Source organism: Chiloscyllium plagiosum, unplaced genomic scaffold (assembly GCF_037043375.1).
Source record: "Chiloscyllium plagiosum isolate Xiang-an unplaced genomic scaffold, Cpla_swu_hap1 HiC_scaffold_17, whole genome shotgun sequence".
Classification (NCBI taxonomy): Eukaryota; Metazoa; Chordata; class Chondrichthyes; order Orectolobiformes; family Hemiscylliidae; genus Chiloscyllium; species Chiloscyllium plagiosum.
In genome coordinates this window covers 37,294,471-37,312,800 of record NW_028270155.1, presented here as the reverse complement: position 1 = coordinate 37,312,800, position 18,330 = coordinate 37,294,471, and the positions used below count along the sequence as shown (strand labels likewise).

The window sequence follows — 18,330 nt, the reverse complement described above, 5'->3', positions numbered from 1 at the left end:
TGGGGCTGAAGGATCGCGAGACGGAAGATGAGACGTTCTTCCTCCAGGCGTCGGATGGTGAGGAAGTGGTAATGCAGGAGGCCCAGGAACTGCATGTCCTCGGCAGACTGGGAGGGGGAGTTGAACTGTTCGGCCACGAGGCAGTGGGGTGGATTGGTGTGGGTGTCCCAGAGATGTTCTCTAAAGCACTCTGCAGGAAGGCATCCAGTCTCCCCAATGTAGAGGAGACTGCATCGGAAGCTACGGATACAATAAATGACGTGTGGAAGTGCAGGTGAAACTTTGAATGATGTGGTAGGCTCCTTTGGGGCCTTGGATGGAGGTGCGGGACATGGATAAGATGCATTGGAGGGCATCTTCAACTACGTGGAGATCGTCCTCAGTGAGGGGAAGATCTGGGGGAATGGTGAAGACAGGGTAGGGATGGGAGCTAGGATGTGGAGTTGGGCTGGAGTTCAAGGTGGGGGCGGGGACAGTGGCTCAAGTGGGCGTGGTTGTGGGGTCAGTAGTGATGTCCCCAAAGGAGGTGACGCTGCCCTTGACCTCTTCATGTCAAACTGTCGCCGTGACCTACCCTTGATCTCATGTCAAACTGCCATCGTGATCTGCCCATAACCTCTCCATGTCAAATTGCCACCGTGATATCGACCGCCTCAACCTGTAAAACTGCCTCACCCACTCCAATCTCTTGTCCTCACAACGCACAGCCCTCCACTCCCTCCATTGCAACCCCAACCTCACCATCAAACCAGCGGACAAGGGGGTGCAGTGGTAATTTGGCACACTGACCTCTTTTCCCGAAGAAGGGCTTATGCCCGAAACGTCGATTCTCCTGTTCCTTGGATGCTGCCTGACCTGCTGTGCTTTTCCAGCAACACATTTTCAACACTGACCTCTACACCACTGAAGTCAGGCGCCAAATCGAAGACACCTCCTCTTATCGCCCCCTTGACTATGCCCTCACCACCCATCACCAAGCTATCATCTCCCATACCATACGCAACCTCATCACCTCAGGGGATCTCCCCCCACAACTTCCAACTTCATTGTTGGGGAACGCCGCGCGGCCCGATTCTACCTCCTTCCCAATATCCACAAGCCTAACTACCCCAGCCGACTTATTGTCTCAGACTGCTCCTGCCCCACCGAACTCAGCTCCACCTACCTCGATACTGTCCCATCCCGAGTCCAGGAACTCACTACATACATTCGGGACACCACCCACGCCCTCCACCTCCTCGAAGACTTCTGTTTCCCTAGTCCCTAACGCCTCATCTTCACCATGGACATCCAGTTCTCTCTACACTTCCATCCGCCATGACCTGGGCCTCCAAGCTCTCAGTTCCTTCCTCTCCCACCAGTGCCCTTCCACCGACACACACATTCGTTTGGCTGAATCGGTCCTCACCCTCAACAATTTCTCCTTCCAATTCTCCCACGTCCTCCAGGCGAAAGGGGTACCATGGGCACCAGCATGGGCCTCAGCTATGCCTGTCTCTTTGTCGGTTACATAGAACAGTCCATCTTCCGGAGTTAGATCGGCACGGCACCACACCGCACCTCTTCTTCCGCTACGCTGATGACTGCATCAGTGCCACCTTGTGCTCCCACGAGAAGGTCGAACAGTTCATCACTTCCACAAGCACATTCCACCCTGACCTCAAATTCACCTGGACCATCTCTGACAGCTCCCTCCTCTTCCTGGACCTCTTCATTCTCCGTCCATGAAGACCGACTCAACACTGACATTTTCTTTTACAAACCCACCGACTCCCGCAGCTACCTGAATTACACCTCCTCCCACCCTACCTTCTGCAAAAATGCTATCTCATATTCCCAATTCCTCAGCCTCTGCCTCCGTCGCATCTGCTCCCAGGAGGACCAGTTCCACCACAGAACATACCAAATGGCCGCCTCCTTTAAAGACTGAGATCTCCCCTCCCACATGGTTGAAGAAGCCCTCCAGTGCATCTCACCCATATCCTGCACTTCCGTCCTCGAACCCCACCCCTCCAACCCCCTCCCCTGCGGCCCCCCACCCCCCCCGGTCCTCGCCTTCCACACCTCCGCATAAATCCCATCACCTGCCGACATTTCCATCACCTACAAATGGACCCCATCACCAGGGATAGATTTCCCTCCCCACCCGTATCTGCTTTCTGCAAAGACTATTCCCTCTGCGATACCTGGTCAGGTCCACGCCCCCTAACAAGCCACCCTCCCCTCCTGGCACCTTTCCTTACCACTCCAGAAATTGCAAAACCTGTGTCCACATCTCCACCCCACCCCAAAACCCCCCCGCCACCCAACACACCAAGGAGCTTACCGCATCATTCAAAGTCTCACCTGCACTTCCACACATCATTTATTGTATCCGTTGCTCCTGATGCAGTCTCCTCTACATTGGGGAGACTGGACACCTTCTTGCACAGCGTCTTAAAGAACATCTCTGGGACACCCGCACCAATCAGCCCCACCACCTGGTGGCCAAACATTTCAATGCCCCCTCCCACTCTGCCGAGGACATGCAGGTCCTGGGCCACCTCCATTGCCACTCCCTCACCACCTGACGGCTGGAGGAAGAATGCCTAATCTTCTGCGTTGGGACCCTTCAATCCCAGGGCATCAATGTGTACTTCACCAGTTTCCTCAATTCCCCTCCCCCCACTTTACCCCAGTTCCAACCTTCGAGCTCAGCACAGTCCTCATGACCTGTCCCACCTGCCAATCTTCCTTCCCACCTATCCGCTGCACCTTCCTCTCCGACCTATCACCTTTACTCCCACCTTCATCCACCTTTTTTTCAGCATTTTTTTTTCAGCATTAATCTTGTGACTTTGCTGTTGTGTATTTTGCCCGAAATATATAAGGTAAAACCATGAAATTGTATGGTATTAGTGGGAATTGATATGTTGGTATGACAGTTTTAATAAATGAACACTTTATAATTTCTTCTGACTGCTAAAACTATTGCTATATTAACTGCAAATAAGTTTCTTGCAATCTTTTTCAAGTTTTTATGTACAATGACTAGCTGATAGTTTGAGTCACAGTAGAAGTGGTGTTTAAGATGGTCGCTAATTTTGTGCAGCTAGATGGAACTAGTGTGTATAAATATTTCTTTGGTGCATTACCTTGAAACCAGCATAAAGTTTAAACTAACTGTAACTTGTGTCATTTTAATGTTATTTGTGTGACTTTCTTAAAAAAAAACGCTGATCAACATGCATGTTTCTATTCAGTGTACGAAGAGCAGTTGATGTCTTTTGGAAACTGCCATACCGTGCTAAAAAGTTTACATTGTTTGGCATACAGCCAATGACCTTGCATGTTGATGTTTGTGAAGAGAAAGCAAAAATTGGGTATGTGTCAAGGTTGCAAAATGTTAATTAACCTACACATCTTTAGATATGTTTAAGATCAGCTTTGATATTACAGTAAAAATCCACACCCAAAAATTACACGTGTTGCAAATCAATTGTCATAACCTGTTAATGTGTGCATTTAAGTTTTTTTTTAAAGCCAACACCAATGATCAATATCAAAATATGCTTCTAATTTGCAAATATTAATGCTTCATTTTATTTAGCTTGTGATTTGCTTGATGGGCTGACCTTGACTGCTGGAAGATGGTTAAAATTGTTAATGATTCACTTGGCTTGGGGCTTTAAGGTCACTGCCAAAATCTCTGGAGAAAAGTGTTTGAGGGGGTTCCTGATTTGCCAACAGTCCACGATCAAAAGAATTCTCTCCCAATCCTACTCTATTTGGGATATAGATTCATACATTAGAAAATGGAATTAAAAAGCTAAGGTTATTGTGCAGTTTAGGAGTCAACTACATGGTGTTAGTCACTTGGGAAGCAGTGGAAAAGCAAGTTCCATGCAAAAGATTACTGCCGGATCTCACCTCCACTCCTTGGAAGTGAGGTTGAGTTCTGATTTTGAATACTTGTGCCAGAATTTAATCCACGTAAGGAAATATATTTCTTTTCCAAAAGATTATAGTGGATCTAATATAAGTGAAACTGAATTTCAATTTTTAAAATGCATGCTGCCATAATTTGATTGCTGAATGCACTTATGATATAAATTTAACATTTCTGGGAGACAGCAATTCCTAAAATGAAGTATCTTTCAATACTGCAGAATAATCTCCAAAATGTTTTGAACCTTCTCAAGAATCTATATGCTGATGCGGACTTGTTACTGAAATGTTTTCACAAATATTTTACGTTTTATTCTGAAAAGCATAACATGAAATAACACTCAACTTTGTAATGGGTTTAAAACATTTTCTTAATTCAAAATAGAGGAAGGAAAAAGTTATAATCTTGTTCTGTTACTAAATATGCAAATTGCATTTTCTTTTGCGACTTTACAGCCCAGCAGTAAGATGGGACAGTGCCGCAATACAGTATTTCCAAAAAATGTCCCGAGGTAAGGTTATTTACTTTTTCACTTCAGCTGGTTTTTAATGCAGAATGACTGTCACAATGTGGGTTCAATTCACATGCCAGCAAAGATTACCATGAAGACTCTGTCTTCTCAACCTTTCCCCTCACCTGAGGTGTAATGACTTCGTAGTTAAGATCACCACGAGTTGTCTTTCTGTAATGAGTGTGCAGTCCTATGGTCCTCTTGGGCAGGCATTTATCATTTTTAAAATTTTGATTGTACATGGAGAGTCTTAGATGAATGGAGCTGGTATTATAACTTAGTATTCAGACTCAAGCTGGTGATTTGTGTTTGTATCATGTTTTAAGTAGTACTACAGAATGTCCTTTGTACCAAATCTCATAGCTTTGTGAACAAAGTAAGTTTTCTTTTTTTTTTAAACCTTTTGAATGTATAATAGTTAGCATCTTAGTCAGAAGCCCAAAGGTCCTGAGTGTGATAGTAATTTTAAAGCTTTTGGTTTTAGAGCTGCGATGCATTGTATGATGTAATTAGTTTAAATCATGATTGTTGCTTTACATATGGGAATTTATTTATTGTCTGTAACAGAATCTGATGTTGCTGAAGCAAAATTACAAAGTGTGACTGGGGATACCTTTGCAGTTCAATTATACCTCTCGCTAAATGATGAAAAGGTAAATTGTTTTAGTATAAATGGTTATGCATTAAAAAAATTAAAAGACCAGTTTATTATCTGTATTTTTTTATGGTCTCCTTTGAATTGATGCAATGAGATTGCTCTTGGGACTTATAATCCTGCTTGTTTATATCTGATCCATTGATATCAATAAAATTTACTGGCTTTTTGCAGGGGACATTTTACGTGAGAAACTCCAAGAGTGTACTGCCAGTCCAAAGACTGTGTGTGAAATAGGGACTGTGTTCCTGAAAGCATGAGAGTCTGTACTTGACAGTCCATGGGACAGGGTCAAGAAAAATTCATTTATCTTCACTTAAAAGAAGCAGAGTCTCCAGAAGGGCTTGTAGGAGTTTGGTCCAAAGAGAAAACTGCAGATGTCAGTAATGTTGGTGCATACTTGAAAGATGGATAATTTCAGTCTGGAGCAGTCAACAAGAATTGTGAAGTTTTTAATTGGGAAACTCCCGATTTTTAAATTGAAGCGAACAGCCCAGGCAAAAAGAATTTTTCTGCTTATGCTATTCAAAAGGCTTGCTATTATTAATACATTTTAAGCAGCACCTTTGTAATTGGTGTCTATTGAGATGGTGAACTGTTGATGCCGACAGAACAAGCTGTCCAGAGTCAGTATACAGACTGTTTAAATATTAAGAACTACATCTCAACTGAAGAGTGTTTGCATACTACATCTCAAACTAAGAGCTACAGCTCAACAGTATTTGCACAATATTTTATTTCTGATGAAGGGCTTTTGCCTGAAACCTCAATTTTCCTGCTCCTCAAATCCTGCCTGACCTGCTGTGCTTTTCCAGCACCACACTCATCTTGACACTGATCTCCAGCATCTGCAGTACTCACTTTTGCCTACTTTTCTTTGTTCAGTATTGTTTTTTTCAATAGAGGTTTTTTTCAAGAGTTATTTTAAGTACACTAAACTTTACATAAATATACATAAAATAAATGCTTTCACTTTCAAAACCATTGGGATTAGGAAAGGGAAAGTTACAAAATCCATATAATTTAGGCAAAACATTTTGCAGAATTGGAGAACCTATTATTTCTGTACAATGTAGACTATTGCCCTGTAAAGCCAAGTGTGATGGGCCTAAACTATTTAAATGAGGCTGCCTCAGTGTAGGATTTAATGACTGCAGCTTAAAAGCGCCTGTAATTGAGTACATAACATTAGGGCGAATGTTGATAAGTCTGTCTAATATATTGTGAAAACAGATCATTTTGGAATTAGGTTTGTAAGTGCAGTGATCCTCATCTTCACTAAATAAAAGTCAGATATTCACACTGGATAGTTAAACACAGAATTGATTCAATCTATTTTTTATATTATGCATATATAATTTCACAACAGAATGAAAACTATATCCCTTTGGAGTGAAAGATTCTCTGCAACCCCCTGCATTTATTTCTTAAAATAGATTTTATTGATATAATTTAAAATTTGATTTTAGATTTACTTTTGAGAACAGAGATCATTGAAGCGGTGATGTGACATGGCATTACCTATATTCATGCAGGTGAAGTTAAAAGTCAAGATAATAGAAGTAGTCCAGTTCCCATGAGAGAGTTCCACTGGTAGAGAGTAGCAAATACGTCGTGATAGTTGGTGAATGGAAAATACTAACGAGAGACTCTGGATTCAAGGACGTTTTCAAGATACCAGTCTGTAACTAGTGAAGTGTCACAGGGATTGGTGCTGGTACCACAATTATTGACAATATATATCAATGATTTAGGTGAGGGAATTGAATGTATTATTCCCAGATTTGTGGATGATGCAAAAATTTGTAGGAATGCAAGTGGTGAGTGTGACAGTCTGCAGATATAAACCAATGAGTAAGTGGGCAAACACTTTGCAGTTGAAATATAATTTGGAAAAATGTACTTTGGCAGGAAGACTTGTTCAATATTATTTAAATGGAGACTTAATATTTGTGGACAAGATGTTAATCTTCCTTTTTATAGGTGTGTCTGAATGATGATTTGGTAGCGAAATTCTTTGCATGTTACGTTTCACCCAAAAGTATGGTGAAAAGTCTGAATTCTTCATCAGAAATCACTTCGGCACTATGTCAGAAGAAGGAAGCACCTGTTAAGAAGAATGTAGGCCACGCAGCATTGGCTCTTTGGTCTGAGACAGTGCAAGGAAATGTTCGTACAACATTAAACCAAGGTAGGAAATTGCTCTTGACTGGTCTCTTCTTTTGTTGATTTACAAACCTTCTGACTTCATTCCAGAAGTTTGAAATTATTTCCATTATTATTTAACTTAAGGCATTTGTAAATGCTGTTTTTCTCAAAGTCTTAAATCTGTTTTTTTGTATGTCCTCTTGCAATTGATTTGCTATCATTCTCACCTCTGCCAAGCATATGTTACGGCTTTGGCAAATTTTGGAATTTTAGTCTGTATTCTATTACCCATATCCCCCACCCTCCCAATATTTGAATATGCCTTTATAATATGCCGGGGAGTTATTCCTCTGTGTTCTCCCCAATATTTATTGGTAATAAAGTGGTTGAGGACACCAAGTAATTGCAAGTATTTTTAGGTTTTGGGGCTCTATGTCATGTTTACTTATTGTTACTTAAATATATTTGAACTGTCTCTGTAGGTCCTGCTGTCCAAAAGTTAGTTACTCAATGTCTACAATCCCAAGAAAGAGTATTCAGCGAAAATATAAATAAACAATACACCAAGACAGCTGTATCGTTATCCAACAGAAAATCAACAGAGTCACTCGCAAGCTTTTCCTTCTGTTCTTCGGAAAAAGAATTAGATTGCAAGAGAGCAAGGTATGTGTATGCTTTATTCAATTCAGCTTTCTTGCTGTGAAGGATAATTATTTAACAGTTTTGCAGTCCATTAGAAATGTATATTCTTCACCCAGTTCTACTTAAAGCAGAAGACAAGAATCAGGATAATATCTAACTTTGAGCATAACTGTATACTTTACTGTCTAGTTTAACTTTTAATGTTCTGTACTATTTTTAAATGTGATAAATTTGCATCAGTATGAAGTGGGGAAATTAATTTGCATACCTTTTATTAATTTTACTATCACAGATCTGTTCAGAATAAATGAAATGGTATGTTTTCAATTACTATAAATGTTGATGATACCTATCACCATCTCTATGCTAGTTTGCTTGATTCCATAAGATTATATTCCACGTGTGAAACTTCTGCAGCTGAACTTTAGATATATGAAAATCATTTGCACATGATATGTTCAGGTTCTATCTTTAAGCTATACTAATCACAACTGATATTATCAGAGCTGAAAATGTGTTGCTGGAAGAGCGCAGCAGGTCAGGCAGCATCCAAGGAACAGGAGAATCGACAATTCGGGCATAAGCCCTTCTCCCCAATATTTATTGGTAATAAAGTGGTTGAGGACACCAAGTAATTGCAAGTATTTTTAGGTTTTGGGGCTCTATGATCTCCAGCATCTGTAGTCCTCACTTTTTCCTCGATGATGTTATGATCAGCCAACTTGGGTAAACTGAAATGTGGCTTAATAAAATATATCTCATTTTGGCAATAACAAAGTAGTGCATACCTGAAACAGAAGCACACCATGCTATAGATTTTGTTTTAACAATAAAACAGAAGTTTATTTTAACAAATGAAGGTAAATAGAATAAACTAAACTATATACTTAGCACACACATTCAAACATTTTTAAACACACAGTAAAAGATTAATACCACAGCACTCCTTCACAAATTGAAAAGAAATAAAAAAACAGCTTTCATATTGTATCCAAAAACGTGTAGTACCTAACAATACCACTTAACTGTTACTTCATATAGGTGGACCATTATGACTTTTGTTTTGTACTGTTTCCGCCTTAAGCACATTCCAAAGTATCTCTCTGTTCTCCACATCAAATTCTATCTCTTAATGTATATTTATCTTGTAAATTTCTCCCAAAGTTAATTGAAAAATTTTCATCATTTATTCAATCCAGTGCCCACCTGCCTAATATACTGTACTCCCTGTCATCCTGATATTATTTAATGTCCTCCTCACCAACTATTTGTCCCCATTTCTACTTGGCACGGTATGAATTTAGGTGCATTTGCTGCCATGTCTTGCTTACCTGTTCTCTGACAAGAAATTAAATAATATTCTCTTTTAAAATTCAGGTTTTATCCTCGTGATGAAATGAGAATGGACAGGGACACCTCCAAGGCGATGCAGGAATGTGATGAAATACCAGCTGCTAGAAGTTATGTATTTATTCCATTTATTATTAAGTAAATTGAAAATAAATTTTTTGGACTAAAAAGCCATTTTCCAGGATTAATACATGATAAAATCTCAACCTAATGTATATATTCTATCCAATTTATACTTTAAATGGAAGAGAATTCATTCTACAAGGATATAGTTCACCTTCATTTGAAATTTGCTATCTACTTTATGAACTACTAAGGAAATTTATCCATTAAGCAACTGAGTCATGAATAATCCTTAATCTGATCCTTGTACTGCGCTGAGCAGACTGGGACCACAGGAAAGCTGCATTAATTGGCTTCAGCATTTTGAATTTAGGAGGAAGAAAATTGGCTGGGGTTCTTGCTTCTGTAAGCTGTACAGCATTGTGCATGTGTTGACTGCGAAAGAATCAGAGTTGTATTAGGCTGTGTTTAAGTAGCCTGGCAACACTGACGTCAAATAGATAAATAATAATCATGTAGATAAAGTGAAGCAGGTATGAGATGCAAATTTAACAAAGAATCTGTATTCTTGGACAGCAAAATACATTTTGAGAGAGAAAGGGCAAACTGCCTTTTTTCACAGTCAAGCACCGCTCCATGGAAAATGATAGAAATTCTAAAACATTGCCTTTGTCTCATAAGATGATAGTCTGTAACTTGACCTATTTTGGGTTAAGCATCGCCTGGTGTGGCTTGAATCTCTGTCTGGCGTGGGTATCTCTGTTCCAGTTTTGATGCAGTCGCAGACACTGAGCTGAGAAGGTGTGCACTTGGCTGACCACTTTTGAATTTACATAATCTTGACTCCTTAATTTCCCCATTCATGACTAATTGCGTTCAATTTCTGTGTAACAGTAGTTATCCCTTAATAGCTTATTCCAGACAGTTATTGCTGCTGCTTTTCATGTGTAACATTTCTCTTTTTTGATTCTTTCAATCCATGAACAGTTATTAATGTTCTGAAGTCTATAATATCCCAGTCTGTTCTCTTGTGCACCATATGTTGGTATGTCTCACTGCTGTCTCAGATCTGGGAAGAAACGTGCTGGAAAAATTCAGATTGGGCAGTATCTATGGAGAAAAACCGTTAATTGTTCAGATTATTGTCCTTTATTCAGAATTTTCAACTCTTGAAGTGTGCTGAGGACGCAGACTTGATGGACTTAGAGTTTAGTGTTACAGGGCCACATTATCATAAGTGGAGATATGGCAACATACTGGCTCATCTGGTTTTCCAGATGCCAATGGCCAAACCAAACTCGATACAGGCATGAGGAATTTTGTTCATTCACTGCTAAAGGTGTTCTTTGATATGGAATGTGATGTCATCAGTACAGTGTACATCTCTGAGGACTTGGCACACTTCAATTTTGAAGCTCAGACAAGTAAGGCCTGCTTCCCATTAGTTCTGTGTTTAACCTCTGGAGATGTCTTATGACAGCACCCAAGTGATGAAAATGCCAGAACAGAATGTTGCTCAACTCTACCACTGAACTCAAATGGCTCCAGTGTTACTCCATTACTGCTGACCTTACTCGAATCTTGTTATGGAAAGCCAAGATCACATTGAATAGATTTTGGTGGGCAGCTAGTTTTCTGCAGTAGCTTGAATACACTGCATCTGCTCGTCCGTTCAAATGTCGTGTTCGAGATTGGAGCAATATAGAGTGATCGTCTTTGTTAATAATATTTATTTTCCAGCTGCCAAACTGAGAAGATAATGTAATTGTAGATCTTCCAGTTCTGAAACTATACTAGGATTTGGAGGAGATGCATACACTGGTTCTACAGTTGACTCTTTGCATCTTTTAATTTTGCTTAGAAGAAGTCTGGAAATCTGTTGTCCAGAAACATCAGTTGGCTGATTATCCCAAACATTCTCATAACATAATTTTAGTTCAGCACTTTGGGAATAAACCTGTATAGTATTTGATAAGTAAAACAAATTTGAATATCCCTTTTAAAATGCTTGACCATTTTTATGCTTCAGGTAACTTTTTCAGGTGTTTCCTGATTCTCATGGTGAGGCTATCCAATGTAATTCTATAATCCAAAGCTCAGTAATGACTTGGTCCCAAGCATTCCAGAGTGGAGGAGTTATAAATGCTACTGGGGAATATTCATGCAAATTGATAGCTGTGCTGAAGATTAAATATACTTTTTGAACTTTTGCAGCCGAAAGGTTGAATGGAGTTTTGGCATAAAGTTTTAGAGTAAATATATCTCTGCATCATTTTCATTTAAATGTGCCCATTGTAATCATTTGCACAATTATTTTCCAGACTTCTACAATTTCTAAATCCAGATCCATTGAACTCAAAAAACGAACTCGAACTTAATTTCCAACAGGTAATTTTTGATAAATTATCACAAGCTCATTCAAAAAGCTTCAGTTTCGTTGACTGACATTTATTGAAGTGATTGAGAAGCACAATGATTTTTTCATTGTCAATTATTTTCATTATTCAAAAATAATGATATGTAATTGTGGAAGGTTCATGATTCACATCTGTCTCTGAAAAGTATTTTTAAAAAAAATTCACGTAGAAACTTGTGACCCTTCGTCTCTGATTATCTTTTGTGATTTTGGCATAGTACAAATTGCTACTGTATAATAGTATGGTTCTTGTCATTTATTTTGTATCATGAAATGTTTGTTGAAAAAGTAGTTATGTGTTTGTGTTCTCCCATTAAATGTGTGCTTATTTAAAGTCATAGAGATATACAGCACGGAGACTCTTTGATCCAACGCATCCATGCCAACCAGATATCCTAAATCAATCTAGTCCCACATATCAGCATTTGGCCCATATCCCTCTAACCCTTGCTTTTCATACACCCATCTAGATTTCTTTTTAAATATTCTAATTGTACCAGCTTTGTCTTCCTCTGGCAGCTCATTACATACATGCACCACCCTCTGCATGAAAAAGTTACCCCTGAGGTTCCTTTTTATACCTACCCCTCTCCCCCTCAGCCTATGCCTCTAGTTTTGGACTCCCCCCACTCCTGGGAAAAGACCTTGTCTATTTACCTTATCCATGCTCCTCATTATTTTATAAATCTCTATAAGGTCACCCCTCAGCCTCTGACGCGCCAGGGAAAATGGCCCCAGTCTATTCAGCCTCTCCCTATAACTTAAACCCTCCAACCCTGGCAACATCCTTGTAAATCTGTAAACCCTTTGAAGTTTCACAACATCCTTACTATTGCAAGGAAGACCAGAACTGCACACAGTATTCCAATCGTGATTGAACCATTGCCCTGTACAGCCATAACATGACCTCCCAACTCCTCTACTGAATGCACTGACCAATAAAGGCAAGCATTCCAAACACCACCTTCACTATCCTATCTACCTGTGACTCGATTTTCAAGGAGTTAGGAACCTGCACTCCAAGGTCTCTGTGCAGCAACACTCCCAGGACCTTACCATTAAGTGTATAAGTCCTGCTCTGATTTTTTTTCCATAACACAGCAATTCCCATTTATCTAAATTAAACACCATTGGCCCATCTGATCAATGTCATGTTGTATGCCGTGGTAATCTTCTTTGCCGTCCTCTACACCTCCAATTTTAGTGTCATCTACAAACTTAGTAACCATACCTCCTCCTATGTTCACATCCGAATCACTTATGTAAATGATGAAGCAACGGACCCAGCACTGATCGTTGTGGCGTACCGCTGGTCACATGCATCCAGTCTGAAAAACAACCTTCCACCACCACCCTCTGTCTTCGACCTTTGTGGCCATTTCTGTCTCCAAATAGCTAGTTCTCCCTGTATTTCATGTGGTCTAACCTTGCTAACCAGTCTACTATTGAGAAACCTTTTTGAATGCCTTAATGAACTCTGTATAGACCACGTCTGTAGCCCTATCCTCATCAATCCTTTTTTTTGTTTAGTTCTTCAAAAAACTCAATCAAGTTCATGAGACACAATTTCCCAAGCACAAAGCTGTGTTAACTATCCTTAATCAGTCCTTGTCTTTCCAAATACATAAAGGAAGTGAGAATTGCAGATGCTGGAGATCAGAGTCGAGTGTGTGGTGCTGGAAAACCACGGCAGGCTAGGCAGCATCCCAGGAGCAGGAGAATCGACGTTTTGGGCTTATGTCCAAAACGTCAGTTCTCCTGCTCCTTCTTTTCCAGCACCACAGTCTTTCCAAATACATGTAAATCTTCACCCTCCGAATTCCCTCCAATAATTGCCCACCACCAAAGTCAGGCTCACTGGTCTATAGTTTCCAGGCTTTTCCTAACCAACTGTCTTAAATAGTGGCCTATTTAGAGGGGTCCTATTCTCTCCCCAGTTGTCCTTTTGTCATTAATTTATTTGTGGAATCCCTTTGGATTATTCTTAACCACGTTTGCCAAAGTTATCTCATGTCCCCTTTTTGCCCTTCTGATTTCCCTCTAAGTATATTCCTACTGGTTTTATACTCTTATAGGAAATCACTTGATTTCTGCTGTCTGTACCTGACATATGCTTCCTTTTTGTTCTTGACCAAAACTTCAATTTCCGTAGTCATCCAAAATTCCTAAGCTACCAGCCTTGCCCTTCATCCTAACAGGTACATACTGTCTCTGGACTCTCTCTTTCACTTTTTGAAGGCATCCCATTTTTCAGCTGTCATTTTATCTGTGAACATCCACCCCCAATCAACTTGTGAAAGATCTTGCTTAATACCGTCAAAATTAGCCTTCCTCCAATTTAGAATTTCAACTTTTAGATTTGGTCTATCCTTTTCCATCACTATTTTAAATCTAATAGAATTATGGTCGATAGTCCCAAAGTGCTCCCCCACTGACACCTCAGTCACCTCCCCTGCCTTATTTCCCAAAAATAATTCTCAAGTTTTACACCTTCTCTGGTAGGTACATCCACATACTGAATCAGAAAATTTGTTTGGACACCCTTAAAAATTCCTCTCCATCTAAACCCTTAACACTAAGGCAGTCCCAGTCTGTGTTTGGAAAGTTAAAATCCCCTACCATAACCATCCGATTATTCTTAAAGGTAACTCAGAATTCCTTGCAAATTTGTTCCCCAATTTCCCACTAACTACTGGGGGGGTCTGTAGTACAATCACAATATGTTGATGATCCCTTTCTTATTTCTCAGTTTCACCCAAATAATGTCCATGGACTTATCCCCAGGAATATCCTGTCTGAATACAGCCATAATGTTATGCCATATCAAAAACATCACCCCACTTCTCTCTTGCCATCTTTTCAATCCTTTGTCTCGCATCTATACCCTGGAGCACTAAGCTGCCAGTCCCATCCATCCCTAAGTCACAGCTGTAGAATTGCTATGATATCCCAGTTCCATGTTCCTAATCATGCCCTAAGTTTATCTGCTTTATCTGTTAGGCTTCTTGCATTAAATTAATCTCTTATTTCATTAGACCTACCTTGTTCTCAACTTTGTTCCTGCCTGCCCTGTCTGTTTGATTTTCTCTTTTTCCCAGCTGTATCAGTCTCAGACTGATCACGTTCCTCACTATCTACTCTGGGTCTCCTCCCTCCCTCACACTACCTCCCTGCCCTCACTAGTTTAAATCCTCCTGACAAGCTGTAGCAAATCTCCTCACCAGTATATTAGCCCCCTTCCAGTTTAGATGCAATCCATCCCCCTTATGCATCTTTCCCACGAGAGATTTCAATGATCCAAAAATGTGCATCCTTCTCCCCTGCACCAGCTCCAGGTTCACGATAATGGTCCCAGGAATGAAAAGCTTAACATATGTGGAACGTTGGATTACTCTGGGTCAATACTCAGTGATGTTTCGAAGGCTGAGAGGGAATCTAATTGAACCTTACAGAATACTGAATGGCATGGAAAGAGTGGGTGTTGGGAAAATGTTTCCATTGGTAAGAGAGACTACGACCCATGGGCACAGCCTTTGAGTAAAGGGAAGACCTTTTAGAATGGAGATAAAGAGAAACTTCTTTAGCCAGAGAAGGGTGAATCTATGGAATTCATAGCCAGAGAAGACCGTGTAGGCCAGGTCATTGGGTATATTTAAGACTCAGATAGGGGATCAAGGATTACTGGGAAAATGGGGTTGATAACTTTATCAACCGTGATTAAACGGCAGAGCACGCTCTATGGGGTGAATGGCCTAATTTCTGCTCCTATGTCTTATGATCTCCTCAGCCATGCTTTCGTCTGCTCTGTCCTTCTATTCCTCCCCTCACCAGCTCATGGCACTGAGCGTAAACGAGATATTGAAACCCTCAAGAAGCAATTTTGTTAAATTCCTGCCGAACATCCTACTTTCTCTGCTTCAAATAGTGTCTTTTTCACTTCCTGTGTCATTAGTTCCAATATGTACAATGACTTCCTGCAGACTGAGAATAATCTGGATCCTCTCTGAGATATCTTTGATCCTGTCTGCAGGAAGGTAACACACCATTTTGATGTCTCACTGTCTGCCGCAGAATCATCTGCCTGTGTTTCTAACCAGAGAGTCCCCTATCACAATCGATTGCTTGAGACCTGGCGTACCCATCATTACATTAAAGCCAGTCTCTGTAGCAGAAACCTGGCTGTCAGTACTACGTTCCCCTGAGAATCCATCACCCACTACATTTTCCAAAACAGCATACTTGTTTGAGATGGGGATAGCCACATGAGATTCCTGCACTACCTGCTTCCTTCTCTGACCTTTCCTGGACATCACCATCTACCTGACTGTATCTTCAGTTTACCTCTCTACCTGCAACTGCCATCCATTACACCGACCACCCCCAGCTCCTGTAAATTCCTCATTGCCTCTAACTACCGTTTCAACTGATCCATATGATCTGACAGAATTCTCAACTAAACACACGTCCTATGGACATAATGGTCAGTAACATGGAAACTCTTCCTAATCTCCCAATTGCAACAGGAAGCACACCTCACTCTACTAAAGGACATCTTTGCAGCTTAGCAGTCTACAGACCCAGAAAATAGCACAGTCTTACTGCTCTAAAAACACCGCTTCAGACTAGCTTAGTACCCATGTTTTTATATTTGGGTTTAATCAAGAGACAGTTCTCAATAACAACATATAATCAAGAAAGGTCCCAATCCACTCCCTATTGTAGATTTACAAAAGAAAGCCAGTAAGGTTACACTTTAAAAGGCTACGTAGCTGCTCCCTGCTGTGAGCTCCACATGCAGGTTTCTCCAAAATCGGCTGTTGGTTTGTTTATTTTTCTAAGAACAAGCTCTGATGTCCAGAGATATTTGAAAACAGATAGCAAAGGCAGTAGCTGTGCAAGTCACTACTGATTCAGACAGCAGTGTAGCTTTCTTTCTCTGTTTGAATCACTGCCCAAGTGGTCACTACCCTTTGTCTGTCTTCCTCCTTTTTAAAGTGCCATTGTTAGCATTTTTTTTCTCTAGTTCCAAAACAATGCAACAGTATAAAACAGTAATTACTGCTCGAATTTGAGGAAATCAGCTCCAACACTGAAAATACCTTAAAAAAAAATCAGCTTTTACAAACACATTTTTTCTGTTCTCCATCTTGGATTACCCAGAATCCTCAGTTTGATATCATGTAATTACAAGGGATGTGCAAAATATATTTAAATTACTAATAAACAGGGCATTATTTTGCAGGCAAAAAGAACATGTAAACATTGCGTTTGTTTCAACTCAACAAAACATGTGGCAGCCACTTTGATTTAATTTTCTCAGGACAATTCCTTGACTAATCAGAGACAATCTGCCTTGTTTAAAATTAAAATTAAAATGAAGCTTTATAGTTAACTATCAGTCATTGTTAACTGGTACATCCTCAATAGAAGTACCTCTACCAATTCCTCTCATACAGCATAAATGTTGTTTTTCCCTTTACTTTTGGTAATTATTGGGAAATGTCCTGAAGAATGCAAAAGGAAAAGTTTCAACAAAATGTGTAATTTTTTTCAGCAATATACAAAATATTTTTGCTTTCTTGAATCTATTAAAATCCTGGAGCTACTTGATCTTTCCTCTTAAAACATGTAAGTTAAAATAATTTTGTTTGTACTTGAATATCCAATGGTATGTTTACCTTCAACTGGTTTTCCGTTTAGCACGGTACAGTATTGGGATTGAAAGATCTGGAGGATTTACATTTTTTCCAGTTTTTAACCGAGTTCTAGGAAATGTGATGCTGGCTTTGATGCTTTGACCTGTTCAGCCTTCACTGTCTATCTGGATTTATGTTTTGCTTTGGAGAAATCGGGTGCTTTGATTAAGCTGCCAGTTACTTCAGTGAGGTGCTGTCCACCTGATCCCCTTAACTGTCAAGTTACCAGTGAGCAGTCTGATTAATATAGGAAGTTTTGTTTCAGAGAAAGGAGGCCCAATAGCTATAAAAGATCAGAAGGTATGGATACTTTTTCCACCATCTAACAAATGTGCAGCAGATTAAAAATTAATCTTCAAGTGTAATAAAGCTAGGAATGAGAAAGTATAGTTGAAGAAATATTTGATATAGTAGCATGCCATGGAGTCAAATTCCATGGGATCTGCCTACAAATTATTGTTGTAGAAGCTTTGTGATAGCTGAGAGGCCTGATAAATGTATTTCTCCATAAGCTAATATGCCTACAAATGTAAAAGCAACAGATTCCAATGTTGAAGGAAAACAAAGTACATTAGGCTGTAGGTCTGATCGCCGAGCTGGTAGATTTGTTCTCAGACGTTTCGTCACCATGCAAGGTAACATCATCAGATAGCATCCGATGAAGCGCTGGTGTTCTGTCCTGCTTGCTATTTATCTGTCTCGGTATGTTGTAGTGAGTGATACCACTATCTGTTCTTTTTCTCAGAAGTTGGTAAATGGGATCCAAATCAATATATTTGTTAATGGAGTTCCGGTTTAAATGCCAGGCCTTTTGGAATTCTCGTACATGTCTTTGTTTCGCCTGTCCCAGGATCGATATATTGTTTCAGTCGAATTGGTGTCCCTCGTCATCTGTGTGTATGGATACTAGTGATGGTGGTT

General features: G+C 40.1%; 1 protein-coding gene across 1 annotated transcript in view; it reads left to right on the top strand.

The window, feature by feature from the left end:
• The window catches only part of tdrd12 (tudor domain containing 12), a 147,019-nt gene that overhangs the window by 19,865 nt on the left and 108,824 nt on the right, over positions 1 to 18,330 (top strand). Inside the window, exons 5-11 of the mRNA XM_087996141.1 lie at positions 3,243 to 3,362; positions 4,384 to 4,439; positions 5,007 to 5,092; positions 7,078 to 7,285; positions 7,725 to 7,905; positions 9,262 to 9,372; positions 11,619 to 11,685. Of these exons, the coding sequence (XP_087852267.1) occupies positions 3,243 to 3,362; positions 4,384 to 4,439; positions 5,007 to 5,092; positions 7,078 to 7,285; positions 7,725 to 7,905; positions 9,262 to 9,372; positions 11,619 to 11,685 (829 nt within the window). The remainder of the gene's footprint in view (positions 1 to 3,242; positions 3,363 to 4,383; positions 4,440 to 5,006; positions 5,093 to 7,077; positions 7,286 to 7,724; positions 7,906 to 9,261; positions 9,373 to 11,618; positions 11,686 to 18,330) is intronic.